The sequence below is a fragment of the Dasypus novemcinctus genome, chromosome 18, assembly GCF_030445035.2.
Source record: "Dasypus novemcinctus isolate mDasNov1 chromosome 18, mDasNov1.1.hap2, whole genome shotgun sequence".
In the NCBI taxonomy this organism is placed as follows: Eukaryota; Metazoa; Chordata; class Mammalia; order Cingulata; family Dasypodidae; genus Dasypus; species Dasypus novemcinctus.
In genome coordinates this window covers 71,580,503-71,607,729 of record NC_080690.1, presented here as the reverse complement: position 1 = coordinate 71,607,729, position 27,227 = coordinate 71,580,503, and the positions used below count along the sequence as shown (strand labels likewise).

General features: G+C 63.5%; 3 protein-coding genes across 4 annotated transcripts; 2 read left to right on the top strand and 1 right to left on the bottom strand.

The window, feature by feature from the left end:
* Positions 1 to 1,113: 1,113 nt before the first annotated feature.
* On the top strand, positions 1,114 to 9,146 carry LOC111763300 (WAS/WASL-interacting protein family member 1-like). The gene is made up of 2 exons (XM_058280687.1): positions 1,114 to 8,442; positions 8,588 to 9,146. The coding sequence occupies exon 1, from the start codon at positions 6,255 to 6,257 to the stop codon at positions 7,230 to 7,232; it is 978 nt and encodes a 325-aa protein (XP_058136670.1). The 5' UTR covers positions 1,114 to 6,254; the 3' UTR covers positions 7,233 to 8,442; positions 8,588 to 9,146.
* A 4,876-nt stretch (positions 9,147 to 14,022) lies between these two features.
* EMC10 (ER membrane protein complex subunit 10) lies at positions 14,023 to 19,663 on the bottom strand. Of its 2 annotated transcripts, XM_058280685.2 has the most exons (8): positions 19,539 to 19,663; positions 18,815 to 18,887; positions 18,029 to 18,138; positions 16,521 to 16,625; positions 16,089 to 16,270; positions 15,916 to 16,009; positions 15,172 to 15,258; positions 14,930 to 15,010 (listed from the first exon to the last, which is right to left on the bottom strand). In XM_058280685.2, exons 1-7 carry the CDS (start codon positions 19,650 to 19,652, stop codon positions 15,172 to 15,174), a joined length of 765 nt encoding a protein of 254 aa, XP_058136668.1. In that variant the 5' UTR covers positions 19,653 to 19,663; the 3' UTR covers positions 14,930 to 15,010. The 2 variants fall into 2 exon arrangements, with proteins under 2 accessions (XP_058136667.1, XP_058136668.1); XM_058280684.2 differs by lacking the exon at positions 15,172 to 15,258 and having other exon boundaries at positions 14,023 to 15,010.
* Positions 19,664 to 19,824: 161 nt separating this feature from the next.
* On the top strand, positions 19,825 to 25,935 carry GARIN5A (golgi associated RAB2 interactor 5A). Its single transcript, XM_058279145.1, is given in 7 exon segments — positions 19,825 to 19,931; positions 20,571 to 20,689; positions 21,063 to 21,193; positions 23,901 to 23,947; positions 23,950 to 24,157; positions 25,183 to 25,306; positions 25,618 to 25,935. Coding segments are annotated over 7 exon segments (990 nt in total). The 5' UTR covers positions 19,825 to 19,888.
* The last annotated feature ends 1,292 nt before the right edge of the window (positions 25,936 to 27,227 follow it).

The following is a 27,227-nucleotide window of genomic DNA, read 5'->3' as shown; positions in this document are numbered from 1 at the left end:
CCTCTCTCCCTCTCTGTCTCTCTCTGCCTTTCCCTTTCACTCTGTCCCTCCCCCTTGTGTGTGTCTCTCTCTGTCCCTGCCCCCGTTCTCTCTCTCCCTCTCTCTGTCTCTCTCCCCCGTGTCTCTGTCTCTCTCCCTGTCCCTCTCTCTGTCCCTTCCTGTTTCACTCTCTCTGTCCTCTCTGTGTGTCTTTCTCTCTCTCCCTCTCTGTCCCTCTCTACCTCGTCCCTCTCTCTGTCCCTCCCTGTCCCTCTCCTCTCTGTCTCCCTCTGTCTCCCTCTGTCTCCCTCTCTCTGTCCCTCCCTGTCTCTTTCCCCTGGTCCTCTCCCTGTGTGTCTCTCTCTCCCTCTCTCTGTCCCTCTCTCCTGCTGTCCCTCTCTCTTTCCTCATTCCTCTCTCTCCCCCTATCTCTCTCTCTGTCCCTCCCTGTCTCTCTCCCTCCCTCTCTGTCCCTGTCACTTGGTCCCTCTCCCCCGATCCTTCTCCTTCCCTCTCTCCTGGCCTCCTGGCCTCTCCTCCTTTCCTCCTCTCTCTACCTCTCTTCACTGACACCGCCCCCCCCCCCCCCCCCCCCCCCGCCCAGTCTCCCTCTCCTCCCCCTCTGCGCCTGCGCCAGGCACTCTGGTGTTTCGCCCCCTTCTCCCATCTCTCCCGTCTCACCCTGACATCTCCTCCTCCTCCATCCCCTCCTCTCTGCGGCCCTTTCTGTCCCCCTGCCCCCTCCCTCCCTCGCTGCCTCCCTTCCTCCCCTCCTGTCTCTGGTCTCTGGTCTCGGGTCTCTGGTCTCTGTCCCCCAGCCGGCCTGGACGGAGGCCAGCCCCAGCCTCGCCACTGTTCTCCTCTGAATAAAGCTGTTCTGTCTCCACCTCTCTCCTCCTCTCGCCTCCTTCTTTCCTTCCTCACTCGCCCCTCTGCCTCCCAGCCCCGGCCCTGGGGGTGGGGGAGGCCCAGGGCTGAGGGTGGGGGGCCCCCTGGAAAAACAGCCAGAGACAAAGGCTCAGCGACAGAGGGAGACCCTGAGGCCTCAGAGAGAAGAAGAGGGGGGAGGGGGCCTGAGTTCTGGGGCCGAGGGGGGAGGGGGTCGAGGGGGCAGGGAGCGGAGGGGGGAGGGGGGAGAGAGACGGGGTCGCCCGGGGGGCAAGGCCGTGCCCCTCCCCTTAAGGCCCCCCCAGCCCCCACCCGGGCCTGCCAGGCCAGGGCAGGACAATGGGCCCTTGTCCAGGCTCCCAGTGTCGGGGCAGCTGGGGGGCAGCTGGGGGGCAGCTGGGGGCGGGGCCCTGGGGGAGGGGCGCCGCTCCGGGCCCGGCCCCGCCCCTCCCCGCCTGGTCTCAGCTCAGCCCTGCGAAGGGAAGAGCACTTACGGAGCCCCTGCTGAATGCACCTGAAATGCCGCCTCGCCTCTCCTCACAGCCTCCCCTTCTCCCTGCCCCTCCCTCCGTGTCCTCTGCTTGTTCCTCCTGTGCTTCTGGCTCCCTTGCTAGCCAGGGAATGGACAGTTATTAAGCACCTACTGTTTAATGGGGCAATTTCCTGCAGCACCCCCATGCCTTATACCCTCTTTGCGCCCCTGACCCTTCGACTCTGATTTCTTTTTTCCATTTTGCCTGGTCTCTCCTGGGAAGGAAATGGGCATTTACTGAGCACTTACTATGTGCCAGGGAATTTAACAACACTCATTTCAGTTTCCCCCCAATTCCTTTCTTTGCCCTCTATGGTTTTTCTTTCCTTGTCTGCTCTCTCCCAGGGGGAGGAACAAGCATATAATGAGCACCTACTGTGTACAAGGCACTTTTCAGAAACTCTCTCCTCTCCTCACCTTCTTTATCCCTTGTCCCCCTTTGTCCCCTCCTTGTCTTTCTGTACTCTCTTCCAAGGCATGGAACACTTATTGAGTACCTCTGGTATACCGAGCAATTCATGCATCTTCTCTACTCTCCTTCGTGAGTCCCCACTGACCCGTGGTCTCTGCTGGCCCCTGCTTCTTTCTGTTTTCTTCCAGGGAAGGAAATGGGCATTACTGGGCACCTACTGTATGCCACACAGTTTTCATACGTTCCCCCCTTCCCTCGTGCCTTTGCTTCTCCTTGCTTCTTCCTCCCTGGCTTCTCCTCCTTCTTTCTACTCCATCTGCCCTTTCTTGGGAGACAGAAAGAAGCAAATAAGCAAATATGGAGCACTTGCTGTATGCCGAGTGGTTAACAGTCCCTACCTCTTGCCTCTCTCCCTGCCTCTCTCTCAGCTAACTTCTCCCTCCCTCTGTCGTCAGGGCCCTCTTCTGGGGATGAGAACCAGCATGTACAGAGCACCTCCTGTGTGCCCCTGCTTCGCCCGCGCTGGCCCCCACCAGTGCGGCCTGCTGCGCCGCCTCCTCAGCCGGCGCCTGCTTTTCTGCTCAGCCCCGTCCCCGCCTGCTTTCCTTCTTTTCTTGAGTCTCAGCCAAGGAGGCCCGCGTGCACTGATGAGCGCCTCCTCTGCGCCCTGCCTCACCTGCGTGCTCTTCACCACTGCCTCTCTCCCTGGCTCCTTCGCTCCCCCACTTTCTCCTCTTCCTCTCTGCCCTGCCAGCTCCCTCCTGGGCATTTATTGAGTGCCTACTGTCTGCCAGATTCTGTAGCATCTTCACACTCCTCTTCACACCCTCGTCTCCCCTTCGCTTCCTCTCTGCCCCCCCTTTCCTTCTTGCTCTCCACCAGGAGAGGGGATGTGCATTTATTGAGCGCCTATCCTGTGCCAGGTAACTTCCGCACCTGACGCCTCCCCCTGTACCCTCTGTTACCCTCCTCTCCGCTGGCTCCTGTTTTCTTCCTTCTGAGCTGCCGAAGCTCCGGCTTTTCCAGAGTGAAGGGGCTTCACTGTCTCCCCGGCCCGCCGTCGCCGTGGAGGAGGGGTTCACGTTCACCCCAGCGCGCTGGGCAGGCGGCAGTGACCTCATTTATGAGGCCGTGACCCCGCGGGGCCGACAGACACGGGGTCCAGGGTGGTTTCTTCGTTTGGGGAAAAAGTGTGGGTACTGATGGCCGTGCCTTTTCTTTAGGATGAGGGTGGGGGTGCGGGACGCTGCCCCCGAGGGCTCGCCCTCCCGGTGCCCGCTGCGCCCTGCCCGGGTGCTCCTTCCTCACCGCTTCTCCCTTCCCTTCACCGGCCTCGGGCCACCCTCCCCCAGCCCCCCCCAATCCGATGCAAACCCAGCTCCCCCCTCTTTTCTTAAGCATCCTGCTCCCCCCTCCTCTTCTCGCCCCACTTCTCTCTGCATCTCTGCTTCCCTCTCCAGCCCTCTGTCCTGCCCCTCTCTCTCTTCCCCATCCGCGGGCTGCTGGCTCTGGTTCTCCTAAAGCCTAGTCCCCCCCCTCCCTGCCTGTCACTCTCCCTCTCTCTCCCCCCTGGTTTCACTCTGTCTATATCTCACTGTATCTCGCTCTTTCTCGCTCTCTGTTCTCTGTATCTGTCTCCACCTGTCTTTCTCTGTTTCTTGTTCTCTTCCTGACGCTTTCCCTCTCTCTGTCTCTCCCCATGTCTGTCTCTCATTCCCTTAGCCCCGCTCCTCCTTCCCGACCTTCTCTCCCTCCCTCCCCTCCCTGCTCCCCTCGGCCTCTCCAGCTCTCCCTGCCCCTGTCTCCGACTCTCTCCCCGCTCCCCCCTCCCTCTGTTAGACTTTTTCTCTGTCTCTCTCACACAGGTGCCTTCTGCCCCCAGCTTTCCTCTCCCTCTGCTCCCCATTCCTCTCTGTCCCTTTCCCTCCTGCCTTCTCCTAGCTTTCCCCCTCACCTTCTCTCCACCCCTCCATGGGCTCGCCTCACCCCACTCCCCGCTCTGCCCCCCCAGCCTTCCCACACTCTCTGCCCCCCCTTTCCAGCTCCAGGCAGGTGTGAGCTCTGCTCAGTTTCTCTTCCCTTTTCACCTTCTTCTTCGGTTTCTTTCTTGCCGACCCCCTGCTCTTGTTTCTCCCTTCCTTCTCCCCCTTCCCCCCCCCCCCCCCCCCCCGTCTTCTCTTTTACTCTGGCCCTCTCTCTCACGCTCGCTCTCTCACACACTCATCTCTCCAGCCTGCGCCCTCCCTGCCCCTCTGCCCTGTGGCTCAACCCCTTTCCCTCCCGCCCTCCCCAGGCCTCCTGCCCCCCCCCCCTCGGGCCTGATGCCCACCTGGTGCTCCGCCTGCCTGCCCACTCCTCTCCCTGCCAGGGTCTCGCCTCTTCCCTCCCACCCCAGCCCTCCTCTTGCCCCCTGGGGAGCACTTGCTTTCCTTCTCCACTTCACTTTCTCCCCATTTTTTCTCTTGGTCTCTCTGTGTCTCTCTGTCCCTGTCTGTCTGTCTCCCTCCCTCTCTGACCCTCTATCTCCCTCCCTGGTTCCCCCGCTCCTCACTCCCCCCCCCACCTCCCCGCCTCTGCCTCCCCCCCCACCTCTCCCAGGGCAGCTCTTCCTCTCTTATAAGGCTATAAAACCCCATTTCCCCTCACACCCCATCTCCGTCTTTTTCTTTCCTTGAACACTTCCCATTTCCTCCTCTTCCTCTCTCTCTCCCCCCACACTTTGCCTCTCCCCACCCCGCCCTGGTGGCTGGCCTCTGCTGCCACCGCCCTGCCCCCTTATCACCCCACACACACGCACAGGCCCTCTCCCCCCTCCGCACACTCCTATCTCCCCAGCCCCCTTCTCACCGACTCCCACAGCTGGGAAGGCCCCGCTGGCCAGAGGCCGGAAGGCTGCAGGCGCGCCTCACACCTCACTCCTCAGAGCAGCTGCTTTTGTCCCACCTCAGAACAGGTGGCCCAGGCTTGAGGCTTCACGGTTTCCGGAGCTCAGGTCCTGCCAGGTCCTGCAGCTGCACGCTGGCCCTCCCTGGGCACCGGGCCGTTAGGCCAGGGTTTGGGAGGACATCACGTCACCACGCGTGGCTCACAAGTGTGCAGCCAGATCCTCCTTCCTCTTGTGTCTTCCTCCTCCTTTAGTTTACCCTCGTGTCCTCCCTCTCTGTCCCTCCCTCCCTCCTCTTTCTCTCTCAGTAACTACCCTGTTCCTCACCGCCGTCCTGTCTGTGAGCTTGATGTTTTTATTTTGAAGGTGTTATTTTGAGCATAGGAAGCGTGGCTGCCGTATAGGCTCGGTCTGCTGACCAGCAGCTAAAGCCGCGCCAGTCGTTCTATTATTTCTGCTGGTTCTTGCTCATGGTGCCTTGTTTCCTTGTGGGCCTGTGCTGCTGGTCGGATTTGAAAGTTTACCTCTGGGGATAACGGTATACTCCTCTAGAGAAAATTCCCAATCCCTCTGCCACCGGCCTGGGGGCAAGGCTGGAGGGTGTGTGGAGGCGCAGTGGGGGGTACGCTTTGCCTGGGGCATGGCTCTTTGGGTTCCTCCTATCAGCCGAAGGTCTCCGGATTTCTGACGCCCTTGCCGTCCCAACGAGAGGCTCACTTTCCTCAGATCAGCAAAGCCCTCCGAGAAGAGGCAAAACTGCTCGTGACCTCACTGGGGTCCCATCTCCCCCGTGCTAACCCACGTCTCCCTGGCGTTCTTGTCAGCAGTCTGATGCGCAGCAGGATTCTTCCAAGTCTTTCAGGCAGGGGTGGGGCCGTTCTCAGCCATGGGGCGGGCAAGGCGGCCTGGCCCGTCGGCCCAGACGCGGGAGTTTGGCCGCTCCTGGCTCTGCCTGCCTTTCCCTGGCCTGTCACTGGCCCTGTTTCTCTCCTACATGAGATCTCTGTGTCTGTCTGGCTGTTCTTCAGTTTCCCTTCCCCAAAACCTTCCTGCCCAGCCTTTCTCCACTGCTTCTTCCCTCATCTGAGCTTTATTTTGCATTCGTTCACCACGTGGGCTCTCCACTTGCCCTCTCTGTCTTCCCCTGTCCCTCTCTCCCCTCCTGTTTGTCACACACACACACACCCCTGCCCTCCTTTCCCTTCTCTCCCTCCATCACAAAAATGGCCCATCCGTGCTGAAGCAGAAAGAGGTCCCTGCAAGGCCGGGGGACCCTGGCCTGCCCGTTCACAGGTGCCCCATGCCCCACAGCCGGGGCTCCTGTCTCCAGGGCAGGTGGGGGGGATGCCTCTCCCCGGCCCTCCCGCCCAGCACCGTCCCCCACCCCGGCTTCGCTTCCCACTTCCCGCCCATCCCACCATTCTTCCTTCTGGGGCTGCCCCCTGCAGCTTTTTGACCTCCTTCTCGTCTTCCCTCTCCCTCATCCCCTCCCAGCCTTCCCTGTGCTGGGCCTCCCCCGACGCCCACCTTGTCTCTGGTCCCGGGGGAGATGTGCACACATGTGTGCCCGCGTGCGTGTGCCCGTGTGTGAGCCTGTGCGGTGGGTGTGCGTGTGCCTCCCGCGCCTCCTGGAGCGGCCCCTTCCCACTGCTGCCCACTCCCTTCTCTCCTTTCCCCACTCCCTCTCTTCTCCCTCTCCACCTCTTCCCTTCTCTCTCCACATTCTTGCCCCACGCACTCTCTCACACTCTTCCTCTCCCTTCCCCTTTGTTCTCCTTCCTCCCTTGCCCACTCCTGCCTTCCCTCTGGTGGAGTGGCTCCCTCGCTCTCCCCTTCCCTGGCTCCTCCCCTGCTCGCTCCCTCCTGCTGCTCTTCCCTCCTCTCCCTCCCGCCTCCTGCCTCCTTCCTGGCCCCGCTCCAGCAGGCCCTCCTCTCTGCCCCTCTGGCTTCTTCCCTGTCGTCTGGGCTCTCCCTCCTCACGCTCCCTCCTGCCTCTTCTCTCCAGGTCTGTTTCTGTCCCCTCTCTCCCCCCTCTAGCTGTCTCCCTCTTCTTGTTTCACCTTCTATCACTCTCCCCTTTTCTTCCTCCGCTCTCTTTTCTGATCCCCCGTCCTTCCCCTCCCCTCCTCCCTCTCTCCCTCCGGCTCTCCCTTCTCCCTGTCCTCCTGCACCGGCTCCACTCTCCCTCTGGTCATCCTTCTTCCTTCTCCCCGCCCCATCCGTCTTGGTCTCACTGTCTCTTTCTCCTTGTTCTTTCCCCCTTCTCTCCTCTCTCCTGTTTCTCGTCTATTTTTTCGGGCCCCAGCGCCCCCCCCACCTCCCTCCATCTTCCCCAGCCAGGCAGCCCCTCCCCCACGGTCCTTCTGTCTGTCTCCTCACTGTCCCTTCCTTTTCTGTCCCCATTTGTCCTCTCTCGTCCTTGCTGCTGGACCGGACCTCTTGTCCCCTCCTCCTCCTTCCTCCCCTACCCTTTCCTCTCCGTCTTTCCCCTTTCCTTCCCACTCTCCCCTCCCCTTTCCCTTCCTTTCTCCCTCTAACTCCTGGCCCTTCTCCTATGTCCTACCTCTCCTTCCTCTTTCCCTCTCCTTCTTCTGTCCCCACCGTTCTCGCTGACTCTCCCTTCGGCCGCCTCTCTCTGCCTCAGCCTCCTTTCCCTCTCAGGGTCTCCCTCCGTCTTCCCCGCGCAGTGCTCCCTCCCTCCCTCCTGTTGCTCTCCTCTCTCCTCCTGGCTCCCCCCTTCTTGCCCTCTCCCTTCTCTCTCACTGGAGTTCTCTGGCGTTCTCACCCCCTCCTTTCTTCTCTGCCTTCTCACTTCCATCTTGTTTCTCTTCTCTCCCCTTTTTATTTTTTTTTTTAAGATTTATTTTTTTATTTCTCTCCCTCCCCCCCCCCCCCAAGTTGTCTGCTCTCTGTGTCCATTTGCTGTGTTTTCTTCTGTGACCGCTTCTGGCCTTATCAGCGGCACAGGAATCTGTGTTTCTTTCTGTTGCGTCATCTTGCTGTGTCAGCTCTCCGTGTGTGCGGCGCCATTCCTGGGCAGGCTGCGCTTTCTTTCGTGCTGGGCGGCTCGCCTTATGGGGCGCACTCCTTGCGCGTGGGGCTCCCCTATGCCGGGGACACCCCTGCGTGGCACAGCACTCCTTGCGCGCATCAGCACTGCGCATGGGCCAGCTCCACACGGGTCAAGGAGGCCTGGGGTTTGAACCGCAGATCTCCCATGTGGTAGACGGACGCCCTAACCACTGGGCCAAAGTCTGTTTCCCTCTCCCCCTTTTTTGCTCTCTCTTCTCTCCAAATCTATTTTCCTCATCTTTTTTCCACTCCCTCCTGTCTTCTTCCGTTCCTCTCTTCTGTTTCTCCTCTCCCCCTTTCCTTTCTCTCCCCTGCTCTCTTTCCTGCTGTCTCTGTCCTCCCCTCTCTGACCTCCTTCCCTCCATGACGGGGGAGGCCCTCACACCCCCAGCTCCCGAAGGTTCTGGGGAAGGTTCCGGGGACACCTGAGCTCAGCCCTTCACCTCCCCCTCCCTGCCGCCGCCTCAGGCAGAGCTTTCCGGATCCTGAGCTGGAGGCGGGAGCCCACCCAGGGCCCCACGGCTCCGCGGCGGGAGAAGGGGCAGCCTGGGGTGGCAGGGCCTTTGTGACCCCCATTCTCTCTCCCTTTTCTGTCTGGCCTGCACTCTGGGTACTGCACGGAGGACGCGGCCGCCCCGGGCTCTTGGAGGACAAGGAATGAGAGGCTCACTGCTGGTGAGGGGCAGGGCCGGGCTGGGTGGGCCTCCAAGGGCTGGCCCCTGGGTCCTGTCTGGGCTGGGTGGGAAGGGGGCTGTCTCCTTCCCACAGGACCCCCTCTTCTGTTGCCCTCCCCGGCCCTCCACCATCTTCTCTTGCTCAGGCAGCAGGGAGCACCTCAGCACTGGGAGGACCTTGCCTGACCCCCACTTCAGCAATGAGGAAATGGGCATCCAGTGTTCCTGAGGACCAGCATCCACTAGGAGAAGCTTCAGGGGAACCCCAGCTCTTTCCAAAGGACCACCAGTGCCCCCCCCACAGGGCCCTTCTCTCCATCAAGAGGGACCACTGGGTCTAATGAGGCCTGACCTCCCCCCTAGCTGTCCAAGAAATTCTCAGACTGGGTAAAGGCCTCTACTGCCACCTAGTGGTAAAGAATGGAACTGCAGCCCAGCTGTATTAGACACTGCAAAAGAACAGTGACTAGAAGGCTTGGAGAGGCTGTTGGGTGGGTGCAGGGAAGGGGGAGAATTTGTAAAATTCTGTAGAGATAAAAGTTTTATTTCTCATCAATATATAAACTTCACACCTACCAAGCTTCTTTGTATGCCAACTTATTCCTCTGACTTCACATTTGTGTTCAAGATTCTCTCCTGCTTTCCCAAATGTATTAATTTTCTATGGCTACCATAATAAATGAATACAGTCTTGGTGGCTTAAAACGAGATAAACTTATTTTTTCACGGTTCTAGAGGACAAAAGTCTGAAATCAAGGGGTCAGCAGGACCACATTCCTCTGAAGTCACTGGAGGAGAATCCTTCCTTGCCTCAACCTCCTCATGGCTTGAGAAGTTCTTTGGCTTGTGGCTGCAACCCTCCCATCTCCACCCCCAACTTCACGCAGCCTTTTCCTCTCCTGTGTCTGCTCTGCTGTCTCTTATAAGGACCCTTGCCGTTGGATTTAGGGCCCACCTGGGTAATCTAGAATAATCTCCTCTCTAGAGTCTTAATTATGTCTGCAGAGGCCCTTTCACCAAATAAAGTCACATCTCAGGAATTAGGTCATGGACATATCTTTTGGGGAGGTGGGCACCATGCAACACACTACACCGTGGAAGTACATTTGGAACTCTGCTGTGAGGGTTGGTTCACATAGACTTGTTGTTGCAAGACTGCTTTTCCAGGAGCAGGGCCAAGCTGATTTGATTTTCTTTGTAATGGCATTATTCCTTACCGAATGGAAGGTGGGTACAAGCAAAGGTGGGAGGACTGAAAGCTCAAGAGGCCCCAATAATTGCCCCCTGATCCTCATCATGGAGTCTCCCTAATGGTTAGGACCCTGTAGAATTGCCCAGAAGTCACCTGCTAAAATGAACAATTTGGGATTGGAAAAAATCTTACAATATACTAAAATTAAAGGATTGCTGGTCATAAAATTATGTGCTAGGAACATCTAAATGCCAATCTGAAACCCTGGCTTGGAGGAGGGGAGCATCCTCAATGCTAAGGAGCAGGTGACTTTCTATGGGGCAAAGAAGGGCATCCCAAACGGGAGGTAGGAAAAGGGGGGAGGGCAGCCCCTCACCTTGCCAGCGCACTCAGCTTAGATCAGAGGCCAGGAACCAGGGAGGAGGCCAGGGTGAGGTTCTAGGTGGGAGAGACGAGGCCTGAGCTGGGTGGCTGTGGGGATGGCGATGAAGAGATGAGGCTTGAGAGGCAGGGGCACTGGTACATGGGGAAGAGTTTGGGGCAGGGCAGTGCTCTGCTCAGCAAGGCTGGGAAGGCCGTGGCACCTCCCACTGGAGTAAGGAATCCTGGAAGGGGTGTGGGTGGGAAACACTGAATTCCTCAGGCTTCAGCGGGGCACAGGGGAAGGCTTCCGGAGGCAGCTGGGTCATGGGGCTGGAGATGGGGAGAAGGGTCTGGGCTGACAATGGTTTGAGAATCCTCGAAGAAGAAAAACCACGTGTGGCTGGTGGGAGCTGAGAGTGGGACCTGGAGCTGCAATGGGGCAGTGCCCATCACAACTGCCAGCACACCCAGCTCATCCCCCAGAATTCCCATCTGGCCCTGTGTCTGCAGACTCACTCGCATGTGTGTGAAATGATGCAGGTGCCCAGCTATTCCTGCAGCACCATTTGAAAGAACAAAAAGGCCATCAACAGAGACCAGTCAAATAAACTCTGGGCCACCCATACCATGGACTGAGGATGTGGCTTACAGTCATAGAAACCACTCGACCAGAGATCAAGTGGAGGAGAAGAAACAAGCAGGAGGAACCCACTTTGAAAAAATCATTTCCATACCCATTTGCCTGTTGGTGCACCTTGTCCAGAGTAACGCCGAGGAGACCTGGACACTCGCCGCCTCGGGAGAGGGCAACTGGGCGTTGGGGCCCAGAGGTGAGCCAAAGGCGCTCCGCTCTACGCCCTGCCCCGAACTTTCCAGCTTTGCGCTATGATCCCTGGACACCCTGGTCAATAAAGTGAAACGGTGAATGAGCTTTCCAGGGATGTGCAAGAGAAGTTTAAGGACAAAGCCCTGGGATCCTGACCTAGCTCTGACATTGACCAGAACACACAACAGAATAACCTGCCGCTGGGAAGCAAAAGGAAGAGTCTCACAGGAAAAGGACGTCCCTCAGATACATGACAATCCCAGATGTCAATCCATCTCTACAGATAACAAAACGGAGCAGTGAACGACTGGGGAGCACATAAGCACCTGCAGATTCAACGAAGGGCTAAAAGTTGTAAGGAGTTTCCACAGCCGCATCAGTAAATGTTGCAGGGATAATCACGGAAAAGATGAAGAATTCAGTCCACATGTAAGACAGGAAAACTTGGGATATGCTCCCTCTTGCTGGCAGAGGAGATGGTTTGAGTAACTCTGGGATGTATGTGTTAAAATCACAAAACCAGGTGAAACGATAACCCCCAATGCCGGCAGGTGTGAAAGGAACCGACATTGGTCAGCACTCCGAGGAAACGCACATCGGCCGGCCCCTTTGGGTGGCCAGGCCCTGGGGGTGGACGGGGAGGAGAGGGAAGGGCAGGGGCCAAGGGAAGGGCTTCCAAGAAGACGGAGTCCAAGACCCTCTGAAACCGGGACGGCGCATTTCCAGGCCTGGAAAACCTCCTCCCACGTGAAGCCCCAGATGAATCCCACAGAGATGGAGTCAACGTTCACGTGCCACCGAGAATGAGAATTCTTAGAGAAGTTAAATGGCTCCAATGTGCTCAGCCTCCCAAAGAGAAATGCAAGGCAGGGCTACAGCAGGTACCATTTTTAACCTATCAGGTTGGCCAGAACTGAAGCCTGGGAGAAGACGCTGCGGGGGAGGCTGCGGGGAGCTGTGGAGGGGGCGGCTGGAGCGGGCCTGCCGCCTGCCCCGGGACCTCCGACGAGCCCTCTGCTGCGGGCGAGGGGGGCAGCCTGGCTCCTACGGCACAGCAACTGGGCTGACCCCGGGATCCCCTGGAGAGAACAGCCCATAGCAGAGCAGGGTCCAGGCACACCCCTCCCCCTGCCCCTCAGCACAAGCACGCACTCCCTGCCCAAGGCCTGGTGGGTGCTCTCGTGGCACTCCACGCTCCCTGCAGGCCCGGTGGGTGCTCTCGTGGCACTCCACGCTCCCTGCAGGCCTGGTGGGTGCTCTCGTGGCACTCCGTGCTCCCTGCACAAGGCCTGGTGGGTGCTCTCGTGGCACTCTGCGCTCCCTGCACAAGGCCTGGTGGGTGCTCTCGTGGCACTCTGCGCTCCCTGCACAAGGCCTGGTGGGTGCTCTCGTGGCACTCTGCGCTCCCTGCACAAGGCCTGGTGGGTGCTCTCGTGGCACTCCACGCTCCCTGCAGGCCTGGTGGGTGCTCTCGTGGCACTCCGCGCTCCCTGCAGGCCCGGTGGGTGCTCTCGTGGCACTCCACGCTCCCTGCACAAGGCCCGGTGGGTGCTCTCGTGGCACTCCACGCTCCCTGCAGGCCTGGTGGGTGCTCTCGTGGCACTCCGTGCTCCCTGCACAAGGCCTGGTGGGTGCTCTCGTGGCACTCCGCGCTCCCTGCACAAGGCCTGGTGGGTGCTCTCGTGGCACTCTGCGCTCCCTGCACAAGGCCTGGTGGGTGCTCTCGTGGCACTCCACGCTCCCTGCAGGCCTGGTGGGTGCTCTCATGGCACTCCGCGCTCCCTGCAGGCCCGGTGGGTGCTCTCGTGGCACTCCGCGCTCCCTGCACAAGGCCCGGTGGGTGCTCTCGTGGCACTCCACGCTCCCTGCAGGCCTGGTGGGTGCTCTCGTGGCACTCCGTGCTCCCTGCACAAGGCCTGGTGGGTGCTCTCGTGGCACTCTGCGCTCCCTGCACAAGGCCTGGTGGGTGCTCTCGTGGCACTCTGCGCTCCCTGCACAAGGCCTGGTGGGTGCTCTCGTGGCACTCCACGCTCCCTGCAGGCCCGGTGGGTGCTCTCGTGGCACTCCGCGCTCCCTGCACAAGGCCCGGTGGGTGCTCTCGTGGCACTCCACGCTCCCTGCAGGCCTGGTGGGTGCTCTCGTGGCACTCCGTGCTCCCTGCACAAGGCCTGGTGGGTGCTCTCGTGGCACTCTGCGCTCCCTGCACAAGGCCTGGTGGGTGCTCTCGTGGCACTCTGCGCTCCCTGCACAAGGCCTGGTGGGTGCTCTCGTGGCACTCCGCGCTCCCTGCAGGCCCGGTGGGTGCTCTCGTGGCACTCCGCGCTCCCTGCACAAGGCCTGGTGGGTGCTCTCGTGGCACTCCGCGCTCCCTGCACAAGGCCTGGTGGGTGCTCTCGTGGCACCCTGCACTCCCTGCAGGCCTGGTGGGTGCTCTCGTGGCACCCCGTGCTCCCTGCAGGCCTGGTGGGTGCTCTCATGGCACTCCACTGTCTGCTCCCAGGGGGAAGAAGCAGGGTCTCGGCCTGTAGCTCAGGAGGGACACGGGTGGGCCGTAGAGACCCCCAGCCATGGGGGCCGACCCCCCTGAGGCTGACGCTGCCCAGCCTCTCCCCGGGTCCGTCCAGTGACCCCGACACCTGCACGGAGGTGGCTGGCACCTCTCGGCTGACCTGTGTGCTAGGCCTCCTCCCGGAGGTGGTGGCACAGCCCTCGTTGGTGGGAGCCTAGTGGCTCCCGCTCTGGTGGGAAACTGGCGATAGGAATCGCGGCTCCCCATGCCAGCACCCTTTGTCGCGGCCAGTCAGTTTCGGGAGATGATTTTAGTTATATCCGCATCCACGTGAACGCAAACGCCCGCCAGGGGAGGGCTGGCTGAGGAAACGCGGCACACCCTCCCCGTGGGGCGCTCCGTGCACTGCGGGGTGCCTGGAATATACCAGGAAAGAGGAAAAGCACACGCAGGGGGGAGTGTGGAGGACGCTGCTGGGGTAGAGAGGGAAAACCGGGCCCGCTCCCTCGTCTGTGCTGGCGGAGGTGCTCGGGGAGAAGCAGGAGCGCCTGGGGAACGACTTTCCACCGGCGTGGTTCCTCTCCATGTCGACCCGATGGCCCCGCGACCCGGTCCCACAAAGCCTTTCCACGGGCCGCCGTAATTCCACTTTGTCTCACGTCCCAGGGAAATAACTCAAACTCACACCAAAGAGAGGCTGCACAACAGCGTTCGCGGTGGTCTATTTATAAGCACGGAAACCAGCAAGCAGGCGCAGCGGGGACATCGGGGGACGGTCTCCTAAACGGCCACACGGCGCAGCAGCAGGGACAAAGGGCGAGCGGATTCATCCGGCCTCGCGGCCCGAAGAGAACGCAGGTGCAGCTGGCCGCGGGGCTTAACTTCCCACAGCGTTTGCACGTTCTAGTATATTATGAGTTTTAAACAGGAAAACAAAAGGGGGGTAGGTAGACAGCAGAGTGCCAGCAGCCGCCCGGAGGCCCCGGCAGGCCAGCGGTGGGACTCTGCCCGCCCCCAGCTCTCCAGGCCCCTAACTGGGGGTTGGCGTTCTAACTCCAAACGTAGCTTCTGCGGGCGCAGGGGCCGCCGAGCCCGCCCGCGTGCGCGCCTCGCAGGGTCCGGGCACCCACCGCGGCTGGGGGGGCAGGGCTGGGGGGAGCTGCGGCCCGGCCCATCCCGGGGGCCGGCACTGTCCTCGGGGGACAGAGCAGGAGTTGCGTCCCAATCCAGGGTCTGACGAGCGGGGACCGTCCATGGGGGCGGGTGAGGACCCCACAAGCAAAGGCACAGAGGCTGGAGAGAACTCGGCACGTTCCCAAGACCGCGGGGGCTGGGGCGGGGGCCGGGCGGGGCCGGGGTGGAGCCGGCCGGGGCCCCCGAACTTGGACTCTACCCTGTGGGCCCTGTGGGCAAGGGGGAGGCAGGGGAGGAGGCACAGCGGGACACACGCCGGCCACTGCGCCTGGGGACTTGCTGTGGGCTCCTGCGGCCGACAAGGGGGCTGGCGTTGGGACCCCCGAGGACACGGGGCTGTGGGCAAGGGGGAGGGGTGGGGGCCAACACGGGCCTCACCGGCCACTGCCCCCGCCGCCGCCCCCGCCGCCGCCCCCGCCCTGGCCGCCCGCGTCCGGCGCTCCTGACATCATGAGGAAGAGGACAACGGGAACGATGTACATCCACTGCGGACAGACACAGAGAGAAAGGAGGTGAGTCGCTGCACGCCCGGCCCCGGGTGCCACGGGGGAGGTGGGGGCCGGCAAGGGAGGCCGCGGGAGGGAAGGGGGCCCAGGTCCCCTAGTCACTACGGGTGGGGGTGGGGAGCAGCGCGCTCGGTCCTCACTCAGGCCTCCTGCGGCAGCGGCGCGGGCCCCGGGGCGGCGGGGCGCAGGGCTGTGAGCAGCACGGCCCCCCCCAGGATGAGGTGCCACTGAGGAGGGGGGGGAGCGCGGGTCAGGGCGGCGCGGGCCCCGGGGCGGCAGGGGAGCAGGCGGCCTCCGCCTGGGCCTCGGGGGTCCTCAGGCGCCACCGGCAAAGGCCGCGAGGCCCTGGCAGCCCCGGCTGCGCCCCGCGCCCTGCTCCCCGCCCTCCAGCCCAGCGCAGGGGCCAGGCCTCGCCGGCTCCCCCTGGCTCCCTCTGCGGCCCGGGGCGCCTCTCCTGGGTTGGAGCCCAGGTCTCGGGACCCCAGGGTGGCCCTGACCTCTCGCCGCGCCGCCCCTCCCAGCCCCTCCGGGCAGCCAAGGCCCCTACCCGGCCCAGGCTCTCCTCCCCCACCCCCCGTGTCCCCCCTCTGTCCCCCAGCTGACTCCAGCCCTCCAGGTCACACTTCCTCTTGAAGAGCCCGGGGCCCTGCGGTGGCCGCGCCGGGCACCCTGCCCCCACCCCGCCCTGGGAGCCCCAGGCCTGCCTCCTCCCTGTCCCTGCTCAGACCCGACACCCCGGAACCGCTATGGCGGGGGCACAGGCCCTGGCCGGCTCCGCCCGGGCCAGCGCGGGGGCCAGTGCGACAGGCGGGGCCACAGGAGGCGGCGGGACCGCGGGGCAGCCCCTGGACGGAGAGCTGGGGCAGGGGCCGCGGGCCGCTCACGTATTTGGCGAAGAAGGACTTCTGCTCCTGCGGGTTCTTGGCCTTCTGGGCCTGCTCCAGCTCCAGGCGCTCGATGAAGGCGGCGGTCTCGGGGCTGCGGGCGGGACGCAGGGGCGGTGAGACCCCGAGGCCGCCGGGTGGCCCCCAGGACCCAGTGCCTCGCGCGGCCTCACCCCGCGGCCGCGGCCGGCGGCTGCAGCTGCACCGTCGTGTTGAAGAGCTCCAGGTCTGCGTCGTCCACCTCGCGGCCGCGGCAGCCCCCGGGCTGCGTCACCACCGACACGCCCACCACGTTGCCAGCCGCGTCCACGTGCAGCGCCAACTGGTCCGAGAGGTGGGACTCCACCAGGGAGCACTGCGGGGCGGCGCCGGGGTCAGGAGGCCCGTGCCCCCACGGGACCCCCACACCCCCAAGCCCCCGGCAGCCCGGGCCGGCAGCCTCACAGCACCCACCCCGGGCGCCCTGCGCCGCCTCCACTGGGCGCCCACCCTGGCCGGGAGAGCGAGGGCAGGCCAGGTGGGAACAGATTCGAGGGGCTCGTGAAGGAGGGAAGAGGCCAGGTGGGTGGGAGCAAGGGTGGGGGCGGGTCCCGTCGCCGACTCACTGCGGGGACGAAGGAGGAGACGTGGCCGCCAGCTTCCGGGCCATCGGGGGCTCCAGGCCGCCGGGGGACCCGGACACGGTACAAGCCATTTTGGGCTGCCACATCCTGCGGGCCGGGCAGTGGGGGACAGTGAGAGGGACAGGCACGGGGTTCCACCAAGCCTCGACCCCGCCGACCCTCACGGGAGGCCCTGCCCAGTCTTGCCCACCCAGCACCCCATTCTCCGGCAGGCCCAGGGCTCTTCCCATGGGGGCGAAGCCACGGAGAGCAGAGCCCAGCACAGCGATGGAGTGAGGCAGGAGTCCTGGGGACACCTTTCATGGGCTGGATCCAGCTGTTCCTGATGCCAAACCTGTGCCTGGACAGGTGCATGAGCCAATAAATTCTCCTTGGGGCCTAAGCCGGTTTGGAGGTGGCTTCTGTCCTGACACAAAGAGCAGGGCTCAGGGCACCAGGCCACCCTGCACAGTGTCCTCGCACCCTCCTCTGGGCTCCCACAGCCCCTGCCCCTCCCTACAGGATCAGTCACGACTGCCCCGCCAGGCCGGCCCGGGGCTCTCACGAACACCGTCCTCAGGCTGGGTCAGGCCTCCTCCAGGCTGCCTGGTGGCCTGGGCTGCTTCCATTAAAGCACAGCCCTGCAGCAGCACGTCTGGGAGCTCCCGGGTGCTGGCCCAATCCGCCCCACCCCCGGGACCCAGCCCAGTGCCAGGTCCTGCAGGGGACCTCCCATTGGCTGAAGTGGCGCTCAGCACCAGCACGGGCCTGAGAGAGGACACAGCTCACAGACCGGGGGCCAGAGGCAAGGAACAGGAGATGGCCATGGGGGGAGCCAGGGAGGGAGAACCTCTGGGTGCTGCGTGGGACAGCTGGCCGGCTGGGCCTCTCGGAGGCAGTTCTGTGTCCCACTTGTCTTCCCCCAACATCTTCCGCAGGGGCACCCCTGCAGCCGTGGCCTCCCAGAGCCCAGCCCACGGCACCCAGCCCCCTTGCAGCTGCACCTGGTCACCAGGGTGGAAGTGGCTTTGGCGAGCTGTCCCTGAAACATGGCTGCCCCTGGCCGGCCGGCCCCCCTCCTGTACCCTGGCAGCCTCCTCGCACTGCCCACCCCAGGAGGACGAGCCAGGCCTTCAAGGAGGCCGGGCCACTGGGGAGGCCGAGAAGCAGGACCACAGGAGAGAGGCAGAACCTTCTCTCTTTTAAGCCCAGCTGCTCTGAGGACCTCTTTCTCCTCACAAGCAAAGCTCATCCTAACTAAGCGGCTGTGAAGCATCTTGGTGGAACCCAGAAAGGTAAGAACGAGTCACGTGAAAACTACCGGGCGCTCCAGCAGGGAGCAAGGCTGGGCGGGACCACAGGGGACAGCGTGAGGCTGCAGGAGGAGCTGGGGTCCCGTTGGGACCTGGTAAACCTCTCTCTTCCCTGGGAGGCATGACACGGAGAGAGTGGGGTGCAGGGAGAAATCGCTGGATGCCCCCCACAGCTGAGCCCCGGAGTCCCCAACTCACCCGGAGTCGGCCCCGCTCCTCCTCGCTGAGCTGCCGCTGCGACAGGGACAGGGTGCCATCCTGCTGGTTCCACAGCAGCGAACCCCGCTTCCGGAAGTACGCGCTGTCATCTGTGGGGAGGGTGGGTTCAGCAGCTGCCCTCGCACCGCGCCCCTCACCCGAGGACCTGCATTTGAACAGTGACCTCGCAGCCACCCACAAGTCACCAGTCACTTCCCCAACCTGAGTCCTGTTTTCCCATCTGCAAATCAGGGAGCCCCCTACCAGGGCCTGTCCCCGCCCCCCACCTCACAGTCTACAGCAGACACTCAACCCCAACCTGAGTCCTCCCTCTGCCTTGCCAGGTGACCTGGTAAGGTCATGTAACCCGAGCCTCAGTATCTCCAGGTAGAGCAGAGCTCAGAAGTTCCCAGCTGCAGGGCCGGGTCAGCACCGGAGCTGCTCTGAGGGGATTCCAGGCTGCCTCCACAGGTCTGGCTTTCTTGATGTAACAAGCCTGAGTTCTGACCTCAGACTTCATCATCAACCTCGCACCCCAGGTGCGAAGACCCCAGGTGGCAGCTTACACTGGGCAGCGGGGCTGGGTGCAGCTCTGCCATCACTAGGAAGGGCCCTTGCGTGCCCCGCGGCTTCCCCGCACCCCTATGCCACTCAGTTTCCTCTTCGGGAAAACTAACTTTGACCTTATATTTTGACCTCAGAGAAGGCTGTTGGCAAATGGCTGGACGGAGTCTGGACTTCGAAGGGACCCGAGTTAGGGTCCCGCGGGGACGCTGCTGCACTCACCCATCTCAAACGAGTGTTCCAGCAGCAGCACCACCGTGCCGCAGCCCTCGCCCTCGCGGCCGTCTGCCGCAGCCTGCAGGAGAAACCGGCCCCAGGTGAGAACGACGGGGCCCCAGGTGAGAACCACCACAGTCCTGAGACAAGCGGACCACTGAGGGAAGGGCCGGATTTTCGTGTAACCTCCAATGCTCCCAGGAGCCGCCCATCAACGATTATTCAGGATCTAAATGCCTTCCCCAGAAAACCCCAGCCTACCAACACACGGACCCTCGTTGCCAAGGCAACCGTGCCCAGCTCCTTCTCCCGGTGGGCATCATAAGCATTCCTGAGTCCCGGGACGCCCCCCCTCACCCAGGGCACCGCCTCCATGCTAACACCCAATGCCTAGCGGGCACCTGGACAGATCCAACAGCCACGAGGCCGCCCCAGCGCCACGCCAATCTTGCATATTCCCCTTCTCCAGCCTCCCAGCTCCGCAGCCTCTCGCTACCCAGGCCCGCGCCCCTGCGCGACCAAGGCCCCGCGGGCTCCCGCTCACGCACGAGCTGGCGCCCGATCGGGCCGGTCCGTCCCCTGCGGCCCTGCGGGCCGTGGCCTCGGCCCCCACCTCCTCGCCTCTCGCCGCTCGGCCCCGCGCGGCCTCAAGGCCACCCTGCCCTACCCAAGGGCCCGAGGCCGCGACCGCCGCCGCCCCCGCCCCTGCGCACAGCCGAGGCGCTCTCACCCCCCGCGCCGCGGTCCCAGCCCGACAGCCGCTGCCCCGGGCCCGGCTCGGCGCCGCCGCCGCCACCAGCAGCAGCAGGAGCAGCCGAGCGGCCCCCGTGCCGGCCGCCGCCATCGCGGCGCGCTCCCGCCAGCCCCCGCGGCCTGACGTCACAGGGCGGCCGCCCCGCCTTCCCGGCCCCCGGGCCCCGCCCCCTCCGGAGCCGAGGCCAGCCCGGAGGGGGCGGGGCCCTCTCTGTGACGTCACACGGGCCCGCCCACCGCCTTGCCGCCACAGAGCCCCGCGGCCCCGCCCACCTTTTCCGCCCGGGCCTCGTCCCTCCGCCGCCCCCCGGGGGCAGGGGCGTTGCGATGAAGCGGGGGCGGGAGCAAAAGCCGGCCCTCGGTGGAGCAGGTGAGGCGGGAGCAGGTGGGATGACAGGTGAGAGGCGGAGCGGGGGCGGCGGCCAGGTGAGGGAACCAGGCGAGGGAACCAGGCGAGGGAACCAGGTGAGGGAACCAGGCGAGGGAACCAGGTGGGAACCAGGTGAGGGAACCAGGAGAGAACCAGGTGAGGGAACCAGGCGAGGGAACCAGGTGAGAACCAGGTGAGGGAACCAGGTGAGGGAAGCAGGTGAGGGAACCAGGTGAGGGAACCAGGAGAGAACCAGGTGAGGGAACCAGGCGAGGGAACCAGGTGGGAACCAGGTGAGAACCAGGTGAGGGAACCAGGTGAGGGAACCAGGTGAGAACCAGGTGAGGGAACCAGGTGAGGGAACCAGGTGAGAACCAGGTGAGGGAACCAGGTGAGGGAACCAGGTGGGAACCAGGTGGGAACCAGGTGAGGGAACCAGGTGGGAACCAGGTGGGAACCAGGTGAGGGAACCAGGTGGGAACCAGGTGAGAACCAGGTGGGAACCAGGTGAGAACCAGGTGAGAACCAGGTGAGGAATGGACTGGATTATGCCCCTCAGCACGGGGCTACCCCGGGTCCTACCCGCTGCCGGGCCCCTGGCGCAGCCTCCTGAGATAAGCCCCGAATTTTCCCCTCTAGGAAGCCCCCTGGTTCCAGCCCGTCCCGCGCGCCGGCCCGGACGGCTCCAGCGCTGCCTCCTGAGCGGCGAGTTCGACCAGCTGCGCGACCTGCCCATGTTTGAGAGCAACTTCGTGCAGGTGTGGCCCCCGGGGCCCTCAGCCCTAGCCTTGGCCTGACCCCGACCTCCCGACTTGGGGGTCCCCCTGCTCTCCCTCCTACTGCCCGTATCCCCCGAATCTCCATCTCGCTGATTCCTGACCTCCAGTCTTCATAATATGTGACCTCAGGCCCCCTCATGCTTTGGCTGCCCTGTGAACCCTGACCTCTGACCCCCTGGCTCAGTTTCCCTGACTCTACACCCACATATTTCTTGGCCTTTGGATAGCGGACTCTCAGCCTGATCCTTATCTTACCTGGTTCATGATCTTTAACCCCGCCAAGTTACCGACCCCTCTCCCTTCCCCATCCCACCCCCCACCTATGCCACCACTAATCTGTCCCTAATGCCAGGTGACCAGGTTTGGGGAAGTCGCCAACAAGGTCACGATGGGGGTGGCAGCCTCCAGTCCAGCCCTGGAACTGCCCGACCTGTTGCTGCTGGCAGGCCCCGCCAAGGAGAACGGACACCTGCAGCTCTTCGGGTGACTGCCCCCCCCATGTCCTCCTTTCTCTGCGCCGGGTGTCCCAGCCTGCAGCGCCGCCTCTCATCCAGACAGCCGCCGGGGCCAGGAGCCGGGGGCGGGGGGCAGCTGCCACCCACTCAGGACAGAACAGCCCGCAGGGAGAGATGGCCATTTATGCGGCCCCTCACCAGACCTGGTGGCTCCAGTCTGTGCACATGACTCATCTCTGACCTTGCAGGGTGGGGGCCTCAGCCCCAGCCCCAAAGACATAAGCTCAGGCGCAGGGAGGGGAGCCTTTGGCCAGGGATCACGGCGGCCCTGGGACCCGGCCTCAGGCCCCTGAGCTGCTGCGCTCCACTGCACAACCGCCCCTTCAGACGAGTCAAATTGAAAAAGCCAGGGAAGCGCAAAACACAGTAGCACAAAAGACGCCTTCCCCCGCCCGCCCTCCCCGCGCCCCAGCCCACTCTAGCTGCAAATACCGAAACACTGACATGTGTATTTTTACAGAAACATTCTGCCAGCGGCTTTCACTTTTTTGACCACATCTCATGGTTACAAATAAAGAAAGAGACAGGGAGGGAGAGGGAGGAGAAGGAAGGAGAAGAAAGACAGGGCAGGAAAAGGGGGAAGGGCAAAGGGAAAAAAGGAAACGACACTTCCATTAGGACATTTACACACATGGCCACAATCCTTTGTCCAATTCTGAAATCCAAGAAAAAATTTTCTTGAAACTCGGTTAGTGGCACGATCTGCTTCTGACCTGAACTCGAGACTTTTCAGCTCCCGTGTTTGTACTGAGTCTCACCCAACGTGCTCTGACAAGGCACGGCGCACCCTGACATTTTCTGTGCTATAATATCCCTTTTCTTTTCCATGCGAGGTGTGTCCCCCCAGTTGATTTCCCACTCCCCCAGGAGTCATGACCTGCATTTGGAAAAATACTATCAGTGGTGCTGAGGGGTGGCTCTGACCATAAACAAGCCATCGAAATAAACACGTTGAGCTTGCTCTGCAAACACAGTCTCTCAGGACACCCCCTAGCCCCACTTCTAACCAGGATACACCCCTGATTTTAAAAAGAGCAGTAGGCACATGCTGTGTGTCACTTCGGCCACTGCCTTCTTCATCAGACGAATTTAGCACTCACTGCAGCCACAAAACACCCCTCAAACACCACTGTTTAATGAGTCCCGCCCTGAGCTTGTGTGGCAATGTGGCAGGGAACCTTCTAGAACAAATGTCTGCTTTCAGACTGCCTGGGGTAATATCCTGCTTCACCTCTTCTCCATTCACTCTGGCCAGGTTCCCTACCTGCCTGTGCCTCAGTTTCCTCGCCTGGAAAGGGGGTTTAGAGGAGAGCCCACCTCCCAGGGCTTTTGGGAGGCAGACCTGAATTAATACTTGTAAAGCACGGGGTAAGCGCCCCATAAACGTCAGTCGTTGTTCTTCCTTTGGGGGACGTGATTGACGGAATCGCCCACTTGTACCTGGTGTCTTGGGGACAGCCCCGTGCACACGTCTGCTTGGGCATGGAGGTGCACGTGAGGGCAGCTCCTACAGGAGGGATTGCTTGGCCCAAGCGTGTGGCTGCCCAGCGGTGGGGTTAAGGACATGGGTTCAAATCCCAACTGTGTGGCCTGCGGCTAGTTACCCGCCCTCTCTTTGCCTCAGTTTCCTCCTCTTCCTTGTTGGGCCTTGAACCACCTTCAGTGCCACACCAGGGGCCTGGGCAATTCACTTATTCAAATGCTCAACAAGCTTCTAGAGCTCCTAGTGTCTGTCAGCTCTGGTTATGGAGCCAAGGGCAGGGAACAAACTGGGGTCAAACTCAAGGAGCTCCCGCCGCCCCCGAGGGGGGGCAGACGAACCACCACGTGTCAGGTGGGGTGAGGTCCAGAGATCTCAAGGAGGAGGAAGGGCATGGGGACTTCTGGAAGGGCCGACACGGTGCTCCAAGGAGGACCCGAGGGAGATGACAGGGCAAGCCTGGGACATGACTGCAGGAAGCAGGAGCAGCCTGTGCAAAGGCCCTGAGGCAGAAGCCAGCCTGACAGGTCACAGGACAGCAAGGAGGCAGGTGTGCTGGGAGGTGAGTGAGAGAGGAGGCGGCAGAGCAGGGCCGGGGCAGATCCCACCCAGCCTGGGGACCCACGGGAGGACCTGGACTTCTATTCTGAGCAAGCCACGGGGGGGGGTGGGGGGGGGGGGGGGGGCGCTGCTTTGAGCAGAGGAAGAGCTGACTTAGGGGCTCACAGGCGCCCCCTGGTGGCCAGGTGGGGGCAGACCGCAGGGTGGGGGGCCCGAGGGGGCGGCCGCCAGGGGTCTGGGCGGTAGCGGCCGGAGGACTTGGACGTGGTGGGACTGCGGCTGCATTTGGAAGGTGGAGCCCTGGGGATGTGCCGACAGGCGTGGATGAGGATGTGGGGAAGAGTCAAGGGCGACTCCGAGATTTTGTGACCCTGAGGGGGAAGACAGAGAGGGGCAGGTTGGGGGTAGGGGGCAGGAATTTGGGTTTCAGACATGTTCTGTGTGAGGTGGATCCAACATCCAAATGGGAATTTCAGCTTCCGAGGCTGGAGTGGGGGAGGACCACCTGAGGAGGCCAGCGGTGACGGTCCCCAAAGGGTGGATTTAATTCCAGAGGGTTCCTGCCGCGCGGAGGGGCGACACCCGCTGGGGGGGCGGTGCAGGGAGGCCGGGAGCTGAGGGCCCCGTCCCGCAGGCTGTTCCCGCTGCAGTTCGTCCAGCTCTTCGTGCACGACGAGGGCCGCTGCAGCTCAAGGTCAAGCTCCGCACCGGCCGCGCCTTCTACCTGCAGCTGCGGGCCCCGCCCGAGACCGGCGACCGCGAGTTCGGCCAGTGGGTGCGGCTGCTCTACCGCCTGCGCTTCCCCTCGCCCCGGGAGCCGTGCGCGCCACGCGGGAGGACGGCGAGGAGGAGGAGGAGACCCGGGGGCGGCGAGGAAGGTGCCGAGGCGGGGTGGGCGGAGCCGCGGCGCGGGGGCGTGGCCGAGGAAGGGGCGTGGGCCTGGGGCTGGACTCCCGATCTGACGGAGGAGGGCTGGGAGCTGAACTCCAGGGTCTGAGAAAGGAGGGGCTGGGGGCTGGACGCCCGATCTGAGGGAGGAGGGCCTGAGGGGCTGGACTCCCGATCTGACGGAGGAGGGGGTGGTGTGGGGCTGGACGCCCGGTCTGAGGGAGGGAGGGGCTGGTGGGCTGGACGCCCGGTCTGAGGGAGGAGGGGCTGGGGGCTGGACTCCCGATCTGACGGAGGAGGGGGTGGTGGGCTGGACGCCCGGTCTGAGGGAGGAGGGGGTGGTGGGCTGGACGCCCGGGTCTGAGGGAGGAAGGGCTGGTGGGCTGGATGCCCGGGTCTGACGGAGGAGGGGGTGGTGGGCTGGACGCCCGGGTCTGAGGGAGGAAGGGCTGGTGGGCTGGATGCCCGGGTCTGACGGAGGAGGGGCTGGTGGGCTGGACGCCCGGGTCTGACGGAGGAGGGGCCAGGGGCTGGATGCCCAGTCTGAGGGAGGAGGGGCCAGGGGCTGGACGCCGGGGCCTGAGGGAGGAGGGGCTGGGGGCTGGACGCCGGGGTCTGAGGGAGGAGGGGCTGGTGGGCTGGACACCTGGTCTGAGGGAGGAGGGGCTGGGGCTGAACTCCCTGGTCTGAGGGAGGAGTGGCTGGGGGCCGGGCTTGCGGGCCTTGCGGTGCGAGCTGCCCTAGGAGGCCGCGTGTTCTGAGCAGGGGCAGGCTGCAGCCTCCGTGCTCCCAGCTGCGCGGCTGTTTTCCTGACCAGGAACCCCTGGCAGCCCCTCTGCCCTTGACCTCCGCCCTGGGGCCTGGGGTGCGGCTGTCTGGGCCTGAGGGGGCAGGGCCGCAGGGCCAGCTGCCCAGTGCCTGAGGGAGGGGACAGGCACCAGTCCCGCTGGTGGACCCGCAGGGGCCCCTCCCCCGCCGCAGCTCCCCCGCAGGTCAAGCCGGTGAGACCCGCTCTCTCTCGTGCCCAGCCTCAAGCCGTGGAAGCCAGACTTGACCCGCAGCTCTCAGAACTCTGGGGTCTTTGACTCTCCCAACATCCTCCCAGGTCACCGAAGGACCAAAGATGAAGATGGCTGCCTCGGGGCAGCCCAGGTGAGTTATTAGAGTTACTAGAGCTTGGCCAAGGACGAGACCCCGGCAGCGCCGCGTCACCACCGCAAGATGCCCACCCCCGCCGTGGCGGCCTTTCCAGCGTGGGCTCCGCCGCGGCCGACCTCCTCGGGGCCACCGGCGCCACCCTTCCGAGGTGGCGTCCACCAAGAGCTGCCCCCGTCTGGACCACCCCGCAGCCCCGCCGGCCTGGATCCCTGGGGCTCCCCACGCTGCCCTCCTTCCCGCCGGCCTGGGGGCCGCCCGCGCCTCCCCTCACAGCCTCATGGCCTCACTAAAGTCGCTGTTCCCAGACAGCTGCCCCCGCCTGGTCTGTTCCTTCTAGTCCCCACTGCAATGGCGCCCCCATTCCCAGCCCCGCCCCGGCTCCCCGTTACACGCTCAAGGAGGACAGACACGAGAGCCCAAGACAAGACTTCGCTGTTCTCAGTGATGAAACGACAGCAGCCGGGGGCGCAGCTCAGCGGCGGTCGGGGCGACACGCGGACGGCTTTCAGTGCGGCACTGGGGGCAGAGGGGTGCTCCTAAATCCCGTGTCCTCGCCACGCTCCTCGGGCCCCATCCCCGGCCTCCACGGGGCCACCACCCCCACTTCAGGGGACCTGAGATGACTGGGATTTTGAACCCCCGATCCCAGCAGGGAGTTCTGAGCAGCTGCTGGCCACAAGCTGGCCCTGGGCCCCTGAAGTCTGAATATTCCCAGCCCGACTGGACCGGGGATCCGGGGACAGCGGGTGTTAGAGCAGGGCGTGGGGAGAGCAGGGGTCTGGAGTGGCAGGCGCTGAGGCCTGGAGAGTGGTCTCCTCTGTCCCGTGGGCCCCCAGGGGGGGCCGGGGCGGGCTCGGTGGGGCAGGGGCTCCAGAAGCTCGCCTCACGTCAGCTTCCCTGGAGGGCTTTGCTTAGCGGCCTCCTCGACGGGCTGGCGTCCATCTGGACTGGCACCGAGGCGGGCGAGGGGAGGGCTCCAGGGAGAAGGAGCAGCAGGTGCCAGGTGCCCGGGACCAGAGACAGCCTGGCAAGTCTGTCCAGCGGGGCCGTTCAGGCCAGGGGCCGGCGCACGGGCGCCAGGCCGAGGGGCCCTGCCGTGTGTCCAGGGCGCTCGTGGGAGCCCCAGCAGGGCTGGGAGCCGCAGAGGGGGCGGGGTGTACAAAGAAAGAGGGGCTGGGCTGGGGGCCAGGGCAGAGGAGGGGACGGGGCAGGAACATGGAGCTTGGGGACCGCGGGCCCACAGAGCCGCACAGGCAGGAGGCCTTGGCGAACGTCTGTCCCGTTCGCCCCTCTGGCTGTCCACAGGCTCCTTTGGGAAACTTCTGCCTTCTCCTGCCCTCGCCCCAAGCCCCCCGGTGCCCTGCGCCCCCTCCTTCAAGCTGCCACCCTGCGTCGGGGCGTCTGCCTGCACCTGCTGTCCCCGTCACCTGTCAGCACTGGGCCCCCGCTCAGCTGGGCAAAGGGCACGAGCACGGGCGAGCAGAGCGTGCGGGTGCCCTGGGCACCTCACCTCGGACCTCCAGCTGGCACTCGGCCAGCGCCTCCCCCAGCTCGTTGACGGCCCGGCACGTGTAGGTCCCGGCGTCGAAGGGCGAGGGGCGGCGGATGTTCAGCGTCAGGACGCCCTGGTGGTTGGTCATCAGGAACTTGGGGTCTTCGCGGATCTCCATCTGGTTCTTCATCCAGACCACCTTCGGCTGTCGAGGGGAAGAGGCAGGGAGGCCCCGTTAGAGATGGCAAAATGGGGCACTGGGGGTAGGTTTGGATTATACTCTTGGCCGTGCCTTCCCTCCTTGCTCAATGACTTCTCTCTGACCCTCAGTCTTCTCTTCTGAAGAACTGGTTGCTAATCCCTAGTTCACTGGGGAGTGGGGGAGGGCTCGCACGGCTCTCTGCTCCAACTCTGCTGGCCTCC